The sequence below is a fragment of the Rhinopithecus roxellana genome, chromosome 6, assembly GCF_007565055.1.
Source record: "Rhinopithecus roxellana isolate Shanxi Qingling chromosome 6, ASM756505v1, whole genome shotgun sequence".
Classification (NCBI taxonomy): domain Eukaryota; kingdom Metazoa; phylum Chordata; class Mammalia; order Primates; family Cercopithecidae; genus Rhinopithecus; species Rhinopithecus roxellana.
Window position 1 is genome coordinate 147,419,365 of NC_044554.1, and position 22,994 is coordinate 147,442,358.

General features: G+C 37.9%; 1 protein-coding gene across 2 annotated transcripts in view; it reads right to left on the reverse strand.

Moving 5' to 3' along the window:
• Positions 1–22,994, reverse strand: part of HIBADH (3-hydroxyisobutyrate dehydrogenase) — a 139,339-nt gene that overhangs the window by 11,235 nt on the left and 105,110 nt on the right. For both annotated transcript variants that reach the window (XM_010388315.2, XM_030933234.1), the window contains 2 exons: positions 6,193–6,326; positions 1,266–1,342 (listed from right to left, as the gene is read on the reverse strand). In XM_010388315.2, coding sequence (XP_010386617.1) covers positions 1,266–1,342; positions 6,193–6,326 — 211 coding nt within the window. The remainder of the gene's footprint in view (positions 1–1,265; positions 1,343–6,192; positions 6,327–22,994) is intronic.

The following is a 22,994-nucleotide window of genomic DNA, read 5'->3' on the forward strand; positions in this document are numbered from 1 at the left end:
AACAAGTTGCTAGTAACCAGTTTTTCAAGTGACCCATATCCTAAAACTGGCCACAATACAAACATAACACTCTGAAAAGGTGCCTATATACTACCACTTTTATTAAGGCTCTGTACAGACATGCTTTACTGTCTTATGGACATTCAATTTTAAAATGTAAATGGTACACGATATTGATAAACCAATTAGTGCTGATGCAAAGCAAATTCCTCTTTTATCTCAATTACAACATGACAACTTAATAGGTCAAGATAGTTAAACATCTGAGACAAGGGCAATTCAATAAAATAACAGCATCTTGATATGGTAATTAAGAGGAAATGTGAATCCGTTACTGTGTTTTCAAAAATATCTCAAGTATGTTGGCTCTTTTTATTACTTTTATTAAAAGCTGTGCTAGGAAACACTATTCTGTTTTGTGATATATTTGGTAAGCAGTTTTGGGGAATGTGATGAAAGCAACTGAGTAAAGCATCCTGCTCATTAAGCGTTTTCTAAAATAAGCAATGTATATTTATTATTTTCATGAAATATAAAACATTCAAAAAATTAATTAGGTGATTAATCATATGTAGCATTACTAACCCAAAAGATTAAAGGCTAAAATTAAGACATTAACCTTAAGCATTTAAAAGATGATCATCCATAGGAAAAACAGAATTCCTGAATCACTTTAAGCAAAGTATGCCATTTTAATAGAAAGATACATACTAATGCAAAGTAACTAAACGACAGGCAAAATAAAATGAAACAGTTATACATATGAACCACAGCTTTATGAATGCTATCCAGTTTTTAGCCTGAGAATGAACCACCAAGAACACTTTTAGGGCAGATTTGGGGGACCATATTTTTAAAAGGTACATAAACTAGTCACATGGTAGCATACCACTTGAATTCACTACACACTAAAACCATGTCTTACACAAATTTGTCCCGACATTGCCAAAGTATGTTTACATTTTATAGTAAAAATGTTTCTTGCATTTCAACATAATAGAAGAAATGCGGCTCCCATATAAAAAGGATAATATAATTTCAGATGCACAGGCAATACATTTTATGGCTATGGCAAAAAGTATTCATGCTCTCCTGGGTCCTATTGCTTGTCCAATAAGCAAAGTCTATTCAAGTTCAATAATGAAGTACTTTCAAAATGTTCTTGGATCAACTCATTTATCTCTCATGAACATCATTTTTTTAACATCAGAAAATCAAATAGGAAAGCCTATAAAAATGTTAGTATAAAAATGTACTATTCAAACCTGATTCCAAGATTCATAGTTTCAGCAGTTCCGATCATACTAATAGCTAACAGCATGTTGTTGCAGATCTTTGCCGCCTGAAAATAAATTGAGTACATATTAAATATCTGTATTTTCAAGCTAAAACTCACAGGATGTTTTTCCTTGCCCAATTCCAGGGGCTACTTTCTAAAAGAAATAACATTCAACTGTTGATTTTCTCGAGTGGGGAAGAGAACGTGATGCAGCCTGGCTCCCTCTGAACCTCATGCTATCCCAGAGCAGACTTGCAGGTCTCCTCCACTAGGTAATAAATTTGCCTATGTGAAAATTTATTTTCCACATAGCTACTACGGGCTCAGCACTGTAGGGTACAACTGCTCTTTACGGGATGGAACTTACAGTCTAACTGGGAAATGGGAGTAATATGCTATATGAAAAGGCAACAAAACAAGTGGTGAATTGTAAGGTAGAGGCTATAAGAGATAGGAGGAGGAGTTCAGAGCAACACGATTACTGAAGGCAGGAAGAGAGAGGAAGTGGAACCTGAAATCATCCTTTAGGAGGCCAAGGCAGGATTTAAACAGGCAAGAAAGGGAAAGAAGGAGATCAGGGAGAAGGGTAAATATATAAGGATTAAATATTTTACATGGGATGTTGCTGGGGAACAGTAAGAAAATTGATTAATATGCCTATGTTTTAAGGAATGGTGAGAAATCTGGTAGTTAAGAGTGGGGCAAGAACAAGACAGCTATGAAAGCTAGGGTGGAGAGTTAAAATTTGACACGGTAGGAAATTGGGATCTATTCAAAGTTTCAGAATGGGGAAGCACTATGATGATACAAGTATCTTGATGGAGTTGGTCTGGGTTATGGTGTTGGACTGAGGGGTAAATTTGGCATTCAGAGACCTATTAGGCCCCCTGAGCAATAAACTAGGTGTGAGACACTGAAAGAAAGGGTTGGACCAGGTCCTGTGTTGAATGGAAATGAAGGTCAACAATGAGAGTAATTTGAATTAATAGAGCTTGAAGACTGTGTAAGACTATGGAGACAATAAATATATCTAAGATAATACCAAGTCTAGAGTGAGATAGAGTCCTAGTGACTAGGATAAAAGCATTAAGAGGAGGAGAGAGAGAGAGTGTGTGTGTATGTGTGTATGTGTGTGTGTGTGTGTGTGTGTGTGTGTGTATTGGGAGGGGGAGGGAAACAACTAGCTTGATTTCAGTGTTCAGTATTGTTTAATCATCTCTGTCAATCACCTCATATTTCTAAATGAAAGTTACTTTTCAAGAAAAAGTTTGAAGTCCAGGGGTTATTGCTGCCTGATTATACTACCAATAGAGCTATGGCAAGTACAGTTGACCCTTGAATAATGAGGGGGTTAGGGGTGCCAACCCCCAGTTGCAGTCAAAAACCTATGTATAACTTTTGACTCTCCAAAAACTTAACTACTAATAGCCCACTGTTGACTGGAAGCCTCGTCAATAACATAAACAGTTGATTAACACATATTTTTACATGTATTATATATTGTATTCTTACGGTAAAGTAAGCTACAGAAAAAATGTTACTGAATCATGAGGAAGATAAAATATATTTATTATTCATTAAGTGGAAGTGGATCATCATAAAGGTCTTCAATTCCATCATCTTAATAATGAGTAGGCTGAGGAGGAAGAGGAGGTGTTGGCTCTTTGCTGTCTCAGGGGTGATTGCTCTTTGCTGTCTCAGGGGTGACAGAGGCAGAAAAGATGGAGGTGGTAGAAGGGGAGGCAGGAGGGGCGGGCACACTCCGGATAACTTTACGGAAATTGTAATTTCTATTCAGACTTTTCTGCTGTTTCATTTCTCTAAAAACGTTTTTGTATGGTACCAATCTGTCTTCCACTGTTTGCTTTATTTTCAGTGTCTGTATCATAGAAAGGTCCATGTTGTAAAAGAAGTTAAAAGGAGTCTTGAATAATCAGAACCGTTCTGCCTTACTGTCTAATGTCAATTTGTTTCCTGGCACTGCTTTCAGTACATCATCTTCCTCCTCATCGGGCACTGTTCAGAAGCACTCATCTCCATCAAGTCTCTTCTGTTAATTACTCTGGTGTGGTGTCTACTAGCTCTTGAATTTCTCCAAGATCCATATCTTGAAAGCTTTCATACACTCCCCACCTTTTCTGTCATATGCACAGTCTCTTTAGTGATTTCCTTGATTGGCCCTGCCATAAATCCTGTGAAGTCCTGTACAACATCTGGACACTTTTTTCCAGCAGGAATTTACTGTTAGGGACTTGATGGCTTTCAAGGTGTTTTCTACAGTAACAATGGCATCTTCAGTGGTGTAATCATTCCAGATTTTCATGATGTTCTATCAGGGTTTTCTTCCACAGTGACAATCCTTCCCATAGAGTACCATGTGTAATGAGCCTTAAAGGTCCTTATGATCCCCTAATCTAGAGGCTGAATTAGGGGTGTTGTGTTTAGGGGCAAGTTGGCCCCTTGGATGCCTTCAGTGTTGAACTCATATTATTCTGGGTGGCCAGGGGTACTGTCCAATATCAAAATAACTTTAAAAGTCAGTCCCTTACTGGTAAGGTATTTCCTGACTCCAGAGACAAAGCCATTGATGGAAACAATTCAGAAACAGGGTTCTCATTGTCCAGGCCTTCTTGCTGTACAACCAAAAGACAGGCAGCTGGTATTTATCTTTTTACTCAAAGCCTCAGGAGTTAGCAACTTTATAGATAAGGGCAGTCCTGATTACCAACCCAACTGCATTTGTACAAAACAGGAGAGTTAGCCTATCCTTTCCTGCCTTAAATCCTGGTGCTTGCTTCTCTTCCCAATAAATGTCCTTTGAGCATCCTTTTTATTTCCCCCCATAATAGGGCACTTCTGTCTGGATTAAAAACTCATTCAGGCAGATATCCTTTCTCTTCAACTATTTTTCTTAATGGCACCAGGGAACTGTCTGCTGTCTCTTGGTTGGCAGAAGCTACGTCGTTTATTATCTTGACATTTTTAAAGCAAACTTTCTAAAATTATCAAACCATCCTTTGCTGGCATTAAATTCTCCAGCTTTAGATCTTTCATTTTCTTTTTGCTTTAAGTTGTCATATAATGACTTCACTTTTTCTTGAATCATATTAGATGTAAGTATGCCTTTCTATAGCAATCCTGCATCTACATAAAAGCTGCATTTTCAATGTGAGATAAAAAGATGTTTTGCAAAAAGTGCAAGCCTGCTGGAGTAGCTGCAGTGATGGGTTCATGACTATTCTTTTCTTTTTTTACAATGGTCCTTACATTGAATTTGTTTATCTTGAAATGGAGGGCAAATGCAACCGCAGACCTCAATCCATGGTACATATCAGGCAATTCAGCTTTTTCTTGTGATGTCATGACTTTTCTCAGCTTCTTGGGAGCACTTCCAGCATCACTAGTGGCACTTTGTATGGGTCCTATGGTGTCATTTAAGGTTTATGGTATTGCACTAAACATGATTAAAAAATACAAGAGAATTCCAAGAGATCAGTGTTTACTATGATATACAATTTACTGAAGAGATGAACCACTCACACAAAGATGATTAGTGTCACATGACATTTTATGCCCAATACTTGTAACACGTGAGTTCACTGCAATAGCAACAGGAGGTGGCCACAAAATTATTACAGCAGTACAGTATTACTACAGTTAATTTTATGCCGTTATGATTTAATACTTCTTTTCCCAACTGTGAATGGTGCCATGTATGGTCTATAAGTGTTTGTAAATTTTGATAAATTTTAACTCTTTGTAACAGATTTGTGCATATTTATAAACTAGTATCTATCTACATATATTTTATGCATTCATGACATATCTTTTTCTTAATTTTTTTGGTTTTTTTTTTTTTGAGACAGAGTCTCGCTCAGTCGCCCACGCTGGAGTGCAGTGGCGCGATCTCGGCTCACTGCAAGCTCCGCCTCCCGGGTTCACGCCATTCTCCTGCCTCAGCCTCCCAAGTAGCTGGGACTACAGGCGCCCGCCACCACGCCCAGCTAATTTTTTGCATTTTTAGTAGAGATGGGGTTTCACCGTGTTAGCCAGGATGGTCTCGATCTCCCAACCTCGTGATCCGCCCGCCTCAGCCTCCCAAAGTGCTGGGATTACAGGCGTGAGCCACCGTGCCCAGCCAATTTTTTTGGTATTTACAGGCCATGTGGTTCATCTGTTTTTTCAAACTGTCACAAATCTTCAAAAAGTTTTCAATATATCTATGGAAAAAAATACATGTATAAGTGGGCCCACGGAGTTCAAATCTGTGTTGTCCAAGGGTCAACTGTAATTACAAAATTAGGTGGAGGAAAATAGCAACTCAGAAACAAGCACTTCAAAATAAGAGCAGTTTTAGGGATGATTTCAGTAGTTGCTGGGATGACATGTCAAGATCCTAATAATGAAATTTTTTTCCCTTTTTTATTTTTTTTTGAGATAGGTTCTTGCTCTATCACCCAGGCTGACTGCAGTGGCTCTATCATGGCTCACTGCAACCTCGATCCCCCACGCCTGGGCTCAGGTGATCCCCCCATCTCAGCCTCCTAAGTAGCTGGGACTATATAAGTGTGTGTCACCACACTCGACTAACTTTTTTGTTTATTGTAGAGATGCGGTCTTACTATGTTGCTCTGGCTGGTGTCTAACTCCTGGGCCCAAGTGATCTTCCTGCTTCAGCCTCCCAAACTGTTGGGATTACAGGCATGAGTCATCACGTCTGGCCAATAATGGAAGTTTTTTAAATAAGTTAATTGACTGATGTCTGCTTAAGCCCACCAGGAATGATGCAAAACTAATTTATTCCAAATAAATTTTTAAAAATCTGAGCAAAGAAAGAATCCAAAGGTTGAAGAAAGAAGAATAAAAATATGGTCAGGAAAGACAAGTCAAGGTCATTAATGTAAAAATCTTACCTGCCCAGTCCCAACAGCTCCACAGTATACCACGTTGGAGCCCATGCACCCCAGCAACTCTTGGGCAGCAGCAAATTCATCTTCAACTCCTCCCACCATAAACGTGAGGTTCCCAGATCGTGCAGCTCCTACACCTGAATCATTTGGGGGTAAAGGGATAGAAGCAAAAGAATACATTTCTTAAACTTTTTAGGCATATAATAAAATTAAGAGAAACCAACTAAAAACATCCTGCCTCCAAACTGTATTTATGCCAGGCATGTATAAGATACTCTTAAATCTCTACAGAAATATTCAACAATCAAGTATCACCCAGATTAATCACAAACCAAAAGAGACATACAGATTCAGTCGTACTCTCAATCTCAACTCACCTTAATCATTTCGGCACAATCATGGCCTAACAGATAAGGGAACTTAAAATGTAAATGTTATTATTCCCATGCATCTATTATTCTCCTAAGAAACCTATTAAGTTACAGAAAGTATACAAAAAAAAAGTTTTACCTGGGCCCTGATCAGCAAAGGAGCAGCCAGAGAGAGGTCTGCTGCCCACGTTTGGATTTGGGGTTCTTGCTCACTCACCCACTCTCCAAATACTATCTATAAGTGAGATCTATAAAGAGGGAGACCTGGCTCTTTGTTCCTTAAACAAGTAGGCATTTCAGATGGTAGATTCTTTTTTTAAGGCAAGGAAAACTGTTGCTTATTTTGACTGATTATTCTCATGTGTACTTTTCAATATTATTTGATTTTTCTTTTCCTTCCTGCTATACATCTTTTGGGCAATTTATTTTTAGTGACATGAGCAAGAAGAAGAAATAAACTTTAACACTGACTTCACTACTCCTTAGTAGCTTTTAACAAAGACTTAATGCATGTTCATTCATTCGAGTGACTGGAGAAACAACTTTTTATTTAGCACAGAAAATATGATCTAGACTTGTCCTAAAAGGAAGAGGAAGAAGCTTCATTCATCTAAACTTTTATTAACTATAAAATCAAGAGTATTATTACTGTTTTTAATATTCAAAGAAATCCTGGTTCATAATTTTCAAGCTAGGCTTTATTTTTCAAAACTTCCCAGGCAAGTATGTGGAAGAACTTATTTTACAGTATGGTAAGAACAAAGAAACTGTAATTGTCTGTAGTATGTATCAAATCTGGCCATTAGAATAGACAGCTGCAAGTAATGGCGTGCTTTTGAATTTAATGTATTCAATGAAATACAGTATTTATATGTTTTATAAAAGCCCAAGAGATACCTATTTCATTCAAATTATGAATATTTTGCTTTCTATTTTATAGTTTATACTATTCATAACTAATTATTAAAAGTCAAAAAAAAGTCAGCATTATGCTAGCCAAACAATCTTGGAATAGTGAGTGCCCACATGTTCTAAAAACCTGAGATGCTCACGCATATGGTTAAATTACATTATTTTGCAATATCTTCACTTTGAAATGGATTATATACAAAAACCCAATTTATAAAAAATGCTTTCAGTTAGCCAATGTATGTCATTCAAACATTCTTATTAACATTTAAGTGACCGCTGTTTTGTTAGTTTCTAGTTTACTTTATCAAAATGGTAAACCATTAATGTTTTACAATTATTTTGCTCAATTTCTATAGCCATTTTTATTTAAACCATATAACCACCATTCCTCCTAATCCTGTTGATCTCACCTAGAGAAATTAAGTAGATGATTTAAGTCAAAGCTTACAAACAAATCCAGCACTATCCATCATAGATCAATAGCTTTGCTTTGTATTTAGATTATAGACTGCTAAATAGCTTCAGAGTCATTTATTTAAAAAAAATTAATGTTGACAGTGATTCTCAGCTGGTTAGTTTTTTGACAGGTGTACTTTCTCACTTGTTCAAACACATATTTTAAAAAGCAGAAATAAGTTGCTTAAGCAAGAGAAGACCACAAAAGAAAGAATAGTTTATCTTTTAATTCAGAGGTCTATGGTAGTTCGACTCTTTCCTCATATTGATGTGGTATCATAATTATTTCCGACTTCATCATAACCTACATCCCAAAGTAAGGGTCTAACTAAAATGGGTAATTCTAAAGTTTTGACATTCCTTGGAACCAAATCTTATCTTCTCATACATATTCCTTTAATCATACAACACTATCAAGCCTAGTCCCACTGCAAAGGCAGAATTAAGACCTAAATTAGCTAGACATGGTGGTTCACATCTGTAATCCCAGCACTTTGGGAGGCTGAGACTAGTGGACTGCTTGAGCCCAGAAGTTTGAGACCAGCCTGGGCAACAGGGAGAAACCCCATCTCTACAAAAAATACAAAAATTAGCTGGGCATGGTGGCATGTGCCTGTAGTCCCAGCTACTCAGGAGGCTGAGATAGAGGATTGCTTGAACCCAGAAGGTGGAAGCTGCAGTGAGCTGAGATCATGCCACCGCACTCCAGCCTGGACAACAGAGCAAGACCCTGTCTCAAAATCAAAACAAAGAGACGGAAATTATCCTGAAATAAACGTAACCATTATGAACTTAGGAAAGAATACCTAGAAAGCTGCGACTCTAAAGCTGTGTAAGACAGCTTATGGATTTCAGAAGACATTGTATAGATTTTTATGTCTATCAAAAATGAAGAAATTTATTACAATGACATGCCATTTTGATTCAAGTTCATGTTCTAAAATATAAAAACACAGTATGCATACTCGGGTAGCTGCTAGAATACTGGAAGAAATATTTATTTTACTATATATTTTAGTAATTGTATATACAAAACCAAAATCTACCCTGTGCTTAATTCTATTACAGCATTTGTCATACTTTATTAAAATCTTGGATTTTCTGTCTTGATTCCTCCATTATAAACTTCCCACAAAGTCACACTGGGGGCATGGCTTGCCAGCATCCCCATTATCTATTATAGTGCATGATATACTCAACAAATGGTTGGTTGATAAATAAATTAATAAGCATGGTAGAAAGGGTAAAATATCTGGAGATGTTATATTTTGTTTTGGGGATGTGCCACTTGCTGGCAAATTGTGTGACAAATTATTTAACTTCTGAGTCTCAGTGTATAAAACAGGAAAAGTATTAATAACCTCTTCATAGACTGGCTGTGAATATGTAAATGTATGCTGTAAAATAAAAATGCTATTTATTTATTTTTTGAGACAGGGTCTTGCTCTGTCACCCTGGCTGGAGTGTAATGATCATAGCTCACTGCAGCCTCAACCTCCCAGGCTCAAGCAATCCTCCCACCTCAGCCTTTTCAGTAGCTCGGACTACAGGCATGTCATTGTGCCTGGCTATTTGTTTTTTGTTGTTGTTGCTGTTGTTGTTTTTGGTAGACGGGGTTTCACTTAGGTTGGTCTCAAACTTCTGGGCTCAAGCAATTCTCCTGCCTTGGCCTCCCAAAGTGCTGGGATTACAAGCATGAGCACCCTGCCCAGCTAAAAATGCTATTTAAATGTAAGGGCTTACTACTTTTTAACTTGAATTTGTGAAGTGGACATTTTCCTATTTAGTTACTTAAGCCATTGTCTTCTCTGGGATAATTTTAGCCTCTCTTTTTAAGTATTAGTGGGTTTGAGCTCCATCTATAAATAACAGAAGCAGGGTGGCTCAGGTTAAGAAAAACTTTAGTGGTCTACAGCCACTATGTTAAGATGACATCACCGTGAAGACTTCTTGCAAAATCTTTCACTGGCAGCATAGTGAATGGGGAAGACACAAGAAATCTGCATTTGTTTTATCTATTCAACACAATTAACTGGGCACCTACTAAGAATCAGGCCCTGTGCTAAGCCCTTGGGTGAAGGATGAATCACAAATGTCCCTGCTCCTAACAAGTTAGGCACTGGTGATTCAGCCACTTCTCTCACTGTCTGTCCCTACTAACCTGGTCTGAGCCACAGGTAACTCCTGCCTGGATTACTGCAATAGTCTCCTACTTTATTTCCTTTCTCCTCGTGTCTCTGTAGTCTGTTCTCCATATAGCAGTTAGAGGAATCCTCTTAAAATATACATCTAGTTCACCCAGCTCATGTTTGTTCCCTATTCCCAACCCTCCAAAGACTTCCTATCACTCTTGGTATAAAATCCCAAGTCCTACAAAGCCCTACATGACATGGCTCTGGGCTACCTCTCCTATTTCATTTCATATCATTCTTCCCATCACTTGCTGCTTTCCAGCCACCTTGCCCTCCTTGCTGTTCTTGAAACAGGTGAAGTATGCTCCCATCTCAAAGCCTTGAACTGGCTATTCCTTTTGCCTGAAATGTTCTTCCCCCAGATATTCATGACTGGTATAGTTTAGTTCATTCAGGCCTCTGTTCAAAATTCACCTCTTGAGAGAGTCCTTCCCTGACCACTCAACCTAACAATCTAAAATAGCATCTCATCGCTGTCTCCTTTTCCTGCTTCAATTTTATTCATAGCATTTATCACCTCTTTAACATTTTCATTTGTTTCTGGTCTGTATTCCCTAGAATAACACTAGCTCCATGAGGGCAGTAATTGTTGGCTCATTCACTCACATCCACCAGCTCTAGTACATAAGAGATTCTCAGGAGGCAAGAGAGAAGGAAAGTCCAGGAAACAGACCACGACTGTAATACTATGTGATAACTGCTCTCACAAGATATGCACGAGATGCCAAGGATTACAGACAAAGCATTTCTATCATTCCAGCAAGTCATTAAATGCTGCTCACCCTGTTTCTTCATCTAGGATGTGAAGTGGTTAGAGAAAATTACCACTGAATTCCTTTTAAGGTTTTGAAATTCTATAATTTTGGGTTTTCAAGTTCATAATCATCCACTTTTCCACATTTATTATATTAACACACAAAACTATGGCATGTTTTATTTTGTACAAAAAAAAAATAGTTCCAAATGAGAAAAAAAAATTTCTCATGTAACTACATTAACCCTAAAAAGCCTAAATATTTGTGGCTGCCTTTAGTGCTTTTTCTAACACTTTCCTGTGATGATGTCTCTAGTGTTTCTCTCCCATAATACTAGAATCGGAAACACTGAACTCATTTGTACAAATAAATGTTTTCGGCAAATGCCCAGACCGTGCAAAATGGGTAGCTGACTACCCTGATTTTAAAGTGATAGACATCTGTCACTTCTCTTGGTAATGTGTTTTGATTTTAGTAAGCCTTATAGGGGAGAAGCACTTTTAAATCTAAGCACAAATCCTCTAAATCAGCCTCTCTCTCTCTCTTAAAAAAAAAAAAAAAGGTATCATAGATGATTCCATTTGCTAAACTACCTTCCTTCTTCCCTTCCACACCTACTTATAGTTGACATCAAAAATGTGATCATTGGAGATCCATTCTTCAGTGGTCCTCAACCCTGAGAATGAGGAAGAAACAATCCTTGTTCTCAACAAGTTTGAAATCTTTTGCTTGTGATGCTGGGGGGAGGGAGACGTTGGAGAATGGAGGTAGCGGAAGGGATAAGGAAAATACATATAGCTAATAAAAGAGTCAGATTCATGCTATTAGAGGGTATACAGTTGTACAGAGGTCCAAAGAGGAAAAATATCATCAGCAAATAATTATTCAGTGCCTTTAACAACTTGCTAGATCTTTGTGCTATGTGTAAAGATTCAACAAGTAAATATATTTGCTGAATCAAAAGTAAGGACTTGTTTTCTGTTAAATTCAGAAACTACTTGAAATACGACTGTCACAGAAAGTCCAAAATGTAAGGTCATGGTAGTTATAAAACCTAGTATTTGCACTCAAAAAGTACAAAATATAATTAGGGAAAGAGATGTATAACCAGAAGAAAATGCCAAAAGGTAGCATCACATACCAAGTATCAGATGAATGAGGGCAATCACCACCAAATCCTGATTCCCCCTTTCCTTTCATTTTTCAACCTTCGTCATTGAAAGAATAATTCTCAGAAAGAGAAGGGGTGAAAAAACAACAAATTGTTCTTGAAGAGTAATATTCTTGCTGTCAACTGTAGGTAGGCATATAAAAACTCTGATAAGAATATAGGTATTCTGGCCGGGCGCGGTGGCTCAAGCCTGTAATCCCAGCACTTTGGGAGGCCGAGACGGGCGGATCACGAGGTCAGGAGATCGAGACCATCCTGGCTAACACGGTGAAACCCCGTCTCTACTAAAAATACAAAAACTAGCTGGGCGAGGTGGCGGGCGCCTGTAGTCCCAGCTACTCGGGAGGCTGAGGCAGGAGAATGGCGTAAACCCGGGAGGCGGAGCTTGCAGTGAGCTGAGATCTGGCCACTGCACTCCAGTCTGGGCGACAGAGCGAGACTCTGCCTCAAAAAAAAAAAAAAAAAAAAAAAAAAGAATATAGGTATTCTGAATCCATTTGCAAATCTAGTTCAGAGCAGTTTAACTAACATGAACTGAGTAGGTAATCTGGTATGCTTTTTATTAGATGCTGAGTTCTGCCTGTTCTCTAAATGCACATAACACTCTACCTCTCTTCACAACCAATGTGGGTATGCTTATCAGAGCAAAAAATTAGAGAGCTTTTAGAAAATCAGAAATAAGGAGAAATAAGTTCAAGAGACCTGGACAACATAGTGATTATAGTTAATAACAATGTACTGTATTCTTGAAAATTGCTAAGAGAGTAGATTTTAAGTGCTTTTATCACACAAATAGTATGTGAGGTAATGCATATGTTAATTATTTCGGTTTAGCCATTCCACAATATGTACATATTTCAAAATATGTTGTACATGCTAAATATATACAATTTTTATTTGTCAATTAAAAAACAAAATCAAATTTTCAAAAGAAAAAATCAGCATTAAGAACAGTAAAAAAAAAAAACGATAGTGTCTCACAACAAATCTCAAATATGGATGAGTATCTTAGAAGTCTTGGGAAACCCTATTTGGGAGCAAGCATCTTTTCCTTGAATTGAGTTCCATATTTTTAAAAATTCTCATTTGGAACTTCATGCAGGAACAGTAAATGAAGTAATGAACAATGTTTCCACATTTTTGCATCAAAAATAGTGATCTTTTTTTCCCAAGATAAACTGAATTGAAGCTTGGTTCTTGCTTTATATCCTTTTCAGGCTAATCTTAGCCTTATACCTAATAAAATAAGTAAAAACTTAGATCACCTCATTCTAACATTTATGCTTATCTGTCTCCTAATCTTTGGGCAGTTTTATTTGATATGAGAATGAAAACAGGCTCAAGTCTTAAGTTATACATTAACATGAAAATAACCAGCAACTGAAAACAATATTCACTATTACTTAACATTTCCTTTTTTTATCTGAGACGGAGTCTCAATCTGTCGCCCAGGCTGGAGTGCCGTGGCGCAATCTCAGCTCATTGCAACCTCTGCCTCCCAGGTTCAAGCAATTCTCCTGCCTCAGCCTCCCGAGTAGCTGGGACTACAGGAGCGTGCCACTACACCTAGCTAATATTTTTGTATTTTTAGTAGAGACAGGGTTTCACCATGTTGGCCAGGATGGTCTCATCTCTTCACCTCGTGATCCTCCTACCTCAGCCCCCCAAAGTGCTGGGATTACAGGTGTGAGTTACCACGCCCAGCCAACATTTCTTGTATAATCTCAAAGTTCCTCCCATTTTTTCTCCATTAAGTTATTCTTTCTGAAGTACCTGTATATTTATGCTTCGGCAAAAAGGTGAACTACATAACTCACTGTACCCTCTCTTCTGTCTTGAGTTGTAGGAAGCAATCAATTTTCTCCTCTCTCCTTAAATGACCTCTGATTTTTAAATCTTTATTTTCCTTGTCAGTGAATCCTAATTACTTCTTTGGTCTCCTCATCTAACCCTTGCAACAAAAACTACCACTCAATGCACACTGAAAACTATTTGCAATGGCCAGAATGTGCAATGATTTTTCATGTACCCATGCCTATCTTGGGCTGTTCCCTCACATGAAATACCCTTCTCTGCCTTCTTTGCCTGGCTAACTCCTGCTTATTTTTCAAGACTCAACTCATGTCAACTCTGAGAAGTATTTCATGACCCCCCCTTTCTCTATCCTTAAAACATTCCTGGTGATATCTATAATAAAGCACTGACACTACTCTAATCAATGATTTTTCTGGTGTGTCTTATTAAGATCCTTATGGGCATGAGCTGTTTGAATTGTTGCACCCAGCACATGGCATGTATCTGATAAATGTTAATATTCTTCTTAGTAGGCAGGCAGATATCAATGGCTAATAAAATGACCAATAATCCTCACTAAGACTCATTAAGACAATATTTTCTAGTTTATCAAAAAACTTTTTAGTATCAATGTATTTATTGTAATCTTGAAAATTACTGAGAGTAGATTTTTAAGTAACTTGACCACACCACACACACACACACACACACACACACGGTTTATTAACTAGCTCAGTTAATTAACCGTGTGTGTAATTAACTAGCTCAGTTTGGCCAATCTACAATGTATACATATTTTATAACATGCACACAATATATACAATTTTTATTTGTCAATTACTTTTTTTAAAAGCTCGACTTTGGGGCAGCATGATTCTTCACATGTGGTAATGGCATTTTCATTTACTGCTACATAAGCATGCATAAGCATAAGTGTACATGTATGGGGACATTATTATGAGGAGTTAAAAGTGAAAAATGTGATTGAGTTAAAAAACTTGGAAAGAAATCACAGGGCAGGGTCCCACCTCTTGGACAAGTTATAACACCTCTCAATCTTGGTTTCTTCATCTGAAAACAGTGATAAAAACACTGGCCATACTAACTTTGACACTCAAATCAAGCAATACATTGGAAAGGTATTCAGCTATTACACAAATGTTATAAAAAATTTAAACATAACAAGTGAATTTATTCAGCTTAAACATGTCAAAGTCTTTGACCTAACAGTAGCAAAGAGCTGAAATTTGGAATTTAGCCTTACTGAAAAGCTGACCCAAAGAATTATGATAGATAAACAATGATGCAGGTGCTGATAACTTAGATTAACCACTCCCAAGTTACTAATAAGGAGATCATTTTCAATTCTATGGCTATTGGAAAGAAGGCTTCAAGTCCAAAGAGGGAAGAGACAGAAAACTAAAAAGTACAATTCAAATTATATTTGTCTTTAATACTGTAAAAATATTGCCGCCAAAGCACTTTCATTGATATATAGCCAAACATAGTAAATCACTTAATTTACTCAAAAGAACTTAAATGTTTTAACCAGTGTGCCATCAAAAGACATCAAGAAGAGCACCAATGGGACTTGGGCTGCAATGTGAGCCATCTTTAAAATGCAATTGTTCTAATCATTTTCTACAGATGCAGCCTCACAAGGGGCTGCTGTCACAGGGACCATTTACGACTTGTTATGGTGTCTCTATTGTTTACCAGCGACATTCGCAGAAAAAGGCGACAGCTGGGACAGAAAGCTGCTACTCAACGAACAATATAATCCCGTGAAAGTAATCAACAAATTTAAGGGTGTTAATTAACTTTACACTTTATCATGTTCAATTAGTTGTCCTTTCTAGAAAAGATTGCCGTGCACAATCAGTTTAGAGTGTGCCATGTTTGATTTGTAAGTGATCACTGTTTCTGTTTCAGAGTCCATGTCAGATGTTCTCTTGGGTTTTGGTGACACAGATGAATGGCTTTGCACATGTTAGGGGTGATCTGGTTTAACATAAGCCAGCATAACATAACCCCTTGTTAACACTATTTCTGGCATTATCCAAGCTGGAAACAGAAAAGCAAAAACATTCACAGCACTCTTCTGGAGTCAGATAAACAAAGTTTAGTTAGCTTTTCCTGAAATAAACACAGACACAAATACATGAATAAATAAGCAATTTTTCATCATTATTTTTTAGAGTAAGACTTGTCTTTCAGGAGCATGTTTGGGATCATTTCCTCCCAGCAAGGTCTCAAAGCTCTGCTGCATTATGCACAAAGCACCACTGTATCCTCAGACTTTACATAATGCACACAGTCTTTTCTATGGCAGTTGAATAAATGTTAGGGATGTGTTGTTAAGTGCTGGCTCGTGTTAAATTCTAGAATATGACTTTTAAATCCAGAAACTGTATTTCACAAGTATGAAAAATCTGCAGGAAGAATATTAATCTATGAATGCAATTTGCCTTCTCTCTTACCTTAATGCACCTGTTCCTACTTGCTAATAGGACAAGGAAAAGCTCATGATGGAGTGACAATATATTCAGTATTGCATTTTAATGAAAGTCACTGCAGCAGTTCCTCTGAATTGATAAATAGAGTTCTGCATCAAAATATTTCATAAGCCATTGACAAAGTGAACAAAACTCAAAACTGAGATTTGGTAGGTGTTTATCTTTAAGAAAACAAAAGCAAGGGACATGCATCTATCTCTTTTTTTAGAAGAGGCATCTACATAGGATTGTGAAACATCTTAATAAAGCTATACCTTGCTCTTAGAGACTAGCCATTTCCTGCACAATACACAAATTAAATGCATATAAATAAACTATAGCTGATCAGCTAAAGCGTACACAAGGACAAAGCTGAACTTCTTCAAAATAGAAAAGTTGTTAACTCTGAAAGCTAATAATGTCCTAAGTTAAATATTAAAGAAGGAAATTATAGGCTATATCCGAAACAGCTGAAACCACAATACAGCGCAGCAGAAAACATTAGTTTTCTGCAGAAGATCTGCAGGGAGAAGAGAAGCGGTCGATAGATCCTTAAATTGGAAGCAATAGCCGTTCTTCTAGCCCAAGTTGGCAGCTGCTACATTTGCAGACCTGGTTCATTATTTACCCATAATGACCATCAAGCTGCAGTCAAAGTCAGATCACAACAACTGTCAGCAGCTCTTTTAATTAGCCTTGCTTGAATTCAGATAAATATCACAATAGACCTGCTTATGCTGAAAGAGCAACAGAATGTTCCGCATGGAGCTGGCCGGCTTGAGGAGGACCGATGCAGTACAGAAGCCATAAGACAGAAATGCAGAGTGGGGTTTTTTAAGGGAGGGCAAATCAGAGAATGAAATGGTTTTCTTTCATTCTAAAAATCACTTTAAAAAGCAATTCCCTGGCATTCACCTCAGATCAAGACGGTGCACAATGTTGGCTTACAATAAAACGCTAAGCTCCTGAAAGCTAAATAGCTGGAGCACAAAGAGAGTTAACTTAATGCCCCTGGAGAATATGATTTTTAAAACTCCGTCTTGCAAATAATGTAACTTTCAGCTTTAAAAGTCATTTTTATTTTTACTATTTATTTATTTGAGATAGAGTTTCGCTCTTGTCGCCCAAGCTGGAGTACAATGGTGTGATCTTGGCTCACTGCAACCTTTGCCTCCCCGGTTCAAGCGATTCTCCTGCCTCAGCCTCTCGAGTAGCTGGGTTTGTTTGTTTATTTATAGAGTTTCACTCTTTTCGCCTAGGATGGAGTACAATGGTGCGAACCCAGCTCACTGCAACCTCTGCCTCCCGGGTTCAAGTGATTCTTCTGCCTCAGCCTCCCAAGTAGCTGGGATTACAAGCGCCCACTATCACAGTCGGCTAATTTTTGTATTTTTTAGTAGAGACAGGATTTCACCTTGCTGGCCAGGCTTGTCTTGAACTCCTGACCTCAGGTGATCCACCTGCCTCAGCCTCCCAAAGTGCTGAGATTATAGGCATGAGCCACCGTGCCAGCCAAAAGTCATTTTTAAAAGCCAAATAAGAGAGAGAGAAAAAAAAGCCAAATAGCTTGCAATCGTTATGTCCTTCTATTTTACTTTCTTTAGGCAACACATAGTTTGTAACATTTCTGTGACAGGAGTTGGCTATTTTCCTGTAAGTTTCACATGCATCCTTTCATTCAGCATTAACAACCACAAAGTAAAACAAGGCCAATAACCAAATTCTCAGTAATCCAATTACCACCAATACCACACCCTTCCGGGTATCCTCCCATCCCTAATCCTTGTCTAGGTTGCTTGAGAAGAAAAACAGGCATAATAATCATGTGCCCTCTATTTTAAAGAGAACTGATTATTCACATGAGTTCTGTTATAACTCTGAAGGTAGGTATAAAGAAGTGATGGCTGTCAGAGAAAGGAGGGAAGAGAGTAAGAAGAAATAAGCAAAAGGCAAGATAATAACCTGGCAGCAAGTAGTAGAAAACTGGGGACAGCAAAAAACTAAAGATTAAGAGAAGGCCGTGCTATGAAGCTACACTTGGCTAACCAGGAATATCATCTCTTTCATGTGAAAATCCCTTGAAAATGTGGACTCTCATATTTTGGGGTTGGGGTACAGTTGAAGACGGTGCCAACTCCTACATATCAGTTGAGTATAGTCCACTCTGCCATTCTTGCTAGCTCCTCAGCCAATGCGTAGCCTTTTGCAACCATTTCTGATGGTGCATTAACATAACATTAAGGAAGGGTAACCAGATTTGCGTGAGGACAAAGGACATAGTACTGCTTGTATAGAGTTTGGATGCCACGTGACTATTTCCTTATTGAGCAGAAAAACACTCCACTGGGAAGTAGTTTAAATTACTATGTTTTTGGGCTACTTCAAGTACTAAAACCTTGGAATAACATTTTTATAGAATTCTGTATATGCGATAAAGGCAACCACTGCTTAATGGTAATAATTTAAGTGGGGAGAACTGTTCTGGTTTCATGAGAATTAATCATAGCCAAAGGAACATTTCTTGCTCTACTTTTTTTTTTTTTAATAAAGACTAAGCCAAATACATAAACCTATCATGGATAATGGCTTTCTCCCTCCTCAGCCCTTAACACAACCCACCTCCTGACTACATACAACTTGTTTCAGTAGAACACTGAGTACAAAGACAAGACTCAACTTGTCAGTTCCAAGTCTAGAGTCAAAATTTCAACTATCAGCTAATTCTTACTATTGGCCTTCAGAAGCACAGTGAATTCAACATGTCCAAACAGCTTTTGTCCTCCTACCCTCTCCTCAAATAGACCTCAAATTGGTCTCCTGCATGTCCATTCAGTTATGATATTACCATTACCCACTTATGGCAGCATTTCCAAATTTACAGTGATATAAATGTATAGATATGTATTATTTATTTGGATCACTTGAAAGACAATTCAATACTATGCCAAGAAGTTCAGGCATATACAAAAAGTACCCAACCAGTCAAAATCTAGAGACATGATTCATGCAGTATTTGCCAAAGTAAAATAGAAACAAATCCTTGTAAAAATCTTGTCTATCTACTCAAGTCAAATATATATGCATGCAAGTGTGTGTCCTGAAAGCTTAACCTGTTAGGGTCACATGATCAAGGGTAGCCAACTGCATTTCTTTCCTTGCCCTTTCTCTTCAAGGGGCGATACTAAATAAACACCTTCAAGTGTATTCTGAAAACAAAATTTATATTAAAGATAATTGTGAATTAGAGAATAAAGGATTTTAACTTAATGCAAAAAATATTCCACTTTGATAAATTACAGAATTTGAAAAAATGTCCACCATAAGTTACTAATTCTAAGACTCTGTTTTCTCACTTGTTAAATGAACTGAGTAACACCTGCCTTGACAGGACTGTGAAAGACTACATAAGCAATGCTTGATATATGATAGTCATTCTGTGTCCTCTAGAAAAGTCGAGTATCTTTTTACACAGTTCACTGGGTTTTCTCTTCAGTAAATTGCCTATTATATGTTTCTCTACTTTTCTCCTGATTCTTGGTCTTTTTCTTGTTAATTGTAGTAGATTTCATGTCTACTCTGTTATATATTTTGCAACTAGTTTCCTTCAGTCTGTTGCTGCCTTTTAACTTTTTGTCACAAAGATATGTGTGTTTTCAATTCTTGGATCTGTTAATTTTTTTAACGGTTTTTTTATTGTCTTGCTTCGGAAGGTTTTCCTCATTCTAAGATTTTGAAAATATTCCCTTAGACTTTTATTTGGCCTTCTTACACTTTTGTTTTAAACAGTTATTTAATCCATCTGCTATTTATTTTCAGTGTATGGGATGAAGTAGGGATCTGCCCCCCACAATGAATTGTCCTAACAACATTTATTAAATAATTCATTTCCCCACTGATCTGATTGCCTGACTCAGATTCTAAGTACCTATACATACGAGGGTCTCTTTGGGGACCTAACTCTGTCTCCCAGTCTGTCTGTTCTTGAACAAATATCATGCTGTTTTAATCACTGTAACTTTATACTGTGTTCTGATATTTATGGAGTCCTAACTGCCTTATTAAAATTTTTTTTTGGGCAGGTGCCTATAATATTTGGGAGGCCAAGGCAGAGGATAGAGGATAAATGAGGATAGAGGAGGATAGAGCCTGAGCCCAGGAAACCTGCCTAGGCAACATGGTGAGACCCTGTTTCAACAAAAATTTTTAATATTAGCTGAACATGGTAACACACGCCTGTGGTCCCAGCTACTCAGGAGGCTGAGGCAAGAGGATCACTTGAGCCTAGGAGGTTGAGGCTATAGTGAGGCATGTTCACACTACTGCACTCCAGCCTGAACAACAGAGTGAGACCCTGTCTAAAAAGGAAAAAAAAAAAAAAAAAAAACTGGCATTTTTTAATTTACTTAATTCTCCCAGATGAGCTTATGGGTTTTTGTTTGTTTGTTTTTTAAGAAATAACATGGTTTTGCATTAAAATTTATATATTATCTTAAGAGAATGGACATGTTTACATGCTTTCCCAAGCAGATAAGTGGTGTCTCCATTTATTCAGATCTTATTTTGCCTTTATAGTTTTGTCATCTTCCTCATATAAGTCTTACACATTTCTTGTTAAATTTGTTAAGTACTATTCTAGACCTTAGAACCTAGAATAGTATTAAACTATATTATATAGTTACATATTGTCTTAGACTGTTCTGTGCTCCCATCACAGAATATCACAGACTGGGAAATTTATAAAGAGCAGAAATGTATTTTTTCAGTTTCGGAGGCTGGGAAGTCCAAGATCAAGGCACCAACAGGTTCAGTTGTCTGGTGAGGGCTGCTCTGTTTCCAAGATGGCACCTTGTTGCTGTATCCCCTCCAGAAGGGAGGAACATTGTGTCTTCACATGGCAGAAGACAGAAGGGCAAGCAGAACAAACTCCCTCCATAAAGCCTTCTTTTTTTTTTTTTTTTTTTTTTTTTTTTTTTTTTTTGAGACGGAGTCTCGCTCTGCCGCCCAGGCTGGAGTGCAGTGGCCGGATCTCAGCTCACTGCAAGCTCCGCCTCCCGGGTTCACGCCATTCTCCTGCCTCAGCCTCCCAAGTAGCTGGGACTACAGGCGCCCACCACGTCGCCCGGCTAGTTTTTTGTATTTTTAGTAGAGACGGGGTTTCACCATGTTAGCCAGGATGGTCTCGATCTCCTGACCTCGTGATCCGCCCGTCTCGGCCTCCCAAAGTGCTGGGATTACAGGCTTGAGCCACCGCGCCCGGCCGAAGCCTTCTTATAAGGGGGCCTAATCCCATTCAGGAAAGGAGGAACCCTCATGACCTAATCACCTCTTAAAGACCCCACCTCTTAATATCTTTACATTGGCCGGTAAGTATTAACACCTGAATTTTGGAGAGGACACATTCAAACCGTAGCACAATATACAAGAACTAAGTATTACTATTGAAGACTACATAAGACTTGTCTTTTAAAACCATCTTTACTTTGTTCCTCCTTAGTAATGGCTGTTTGAATACTTTTGGTCACTGGAAGTTTACTTATGTGTTTACCTCTTCTTGAATCAATTTTGGTAATTTATTTTTTCCTAGAAAATCACCTGTTTCCTCTGGACTTTCCACTTTTCTGCCCCCAAACTTATAATTCCTTATTTCATCCATATCTGTGTGAAATCTCTTATCTTATTCTTGATGTTCATGGTTTCTCTATTTTTCTTGGTGAAACTTCTTAAAGATGTGTCTTCTGAAAGACCAGTTCTTGGTTTTATTCAACGATTCTATTTTTCTTGTTGCTAACTAATTTCCTAATTAATTCCACTTACCACATTTGTCACATTTATCTTATTTAAATAGATTTATATTTGTTTTCTTCTAGTTTATTGAGTTTTAGAGGCTCTGCTTATTTTCAGTTTTTTTTTTTTTTTTGAGAGAAGGTCTTGCTCTGTCACCCTGGCTGGAGTGCGGTGGCACAATCTCGACTCACTGCAACCTCGACTCACTGCAACCTCCAACTCCCAGGCTCAAGCAATCCTCCCACCTCAGCCTCCCAAATAGCTGGGACCACAAGCACGCATGACTTCACACAGCTACTTTTTTGTATTTTTAGTAGAGATGGTGTCTTGCCATTTGCCAGCTGGTCTCAAACTCCTAAACTCAAGCAATCCACCTGTGGTCCCAGCTACATGGGAGGCTGAGGCAAGAGGACTGCTTGAGCCCAGGAGGTTGAGGCTGTAGTGAGCCATATTCACTCCAGCACTCCAGCCTGGACCACAGAGCAAGACCAGGTCTCAAAAACAAAAAACAAAAACAAAACAAAACACCAGCACTTAAAGTCCTATAAAATCTCTTCTACAGTTTTAACTTTATAAGGGGCCCAAATCCCATTCAGGAAAGGAGGAGCCCTCACATTTTTAATGTAAAATGTTCTCATTTTCATTTACTTTAGCTTAAAACTTCTCTGATCTTAAAACTATCCAGCAGAATATTTTCAAGTTTGAAATGGTAGCTGTATTAGTTTGCTAGGGCTGTCATAACAAAGCACCACAAACTAGGTGGCTTAAACAACAGAAATTTACTGTCTTACAGTCCTGGAGGCTAGAAGTCTCAGATTAAGGTGTTGGCAGGATTGGTTCCTTTGGATGGCTGTGAGGGAAGGATCAGTTTCAGG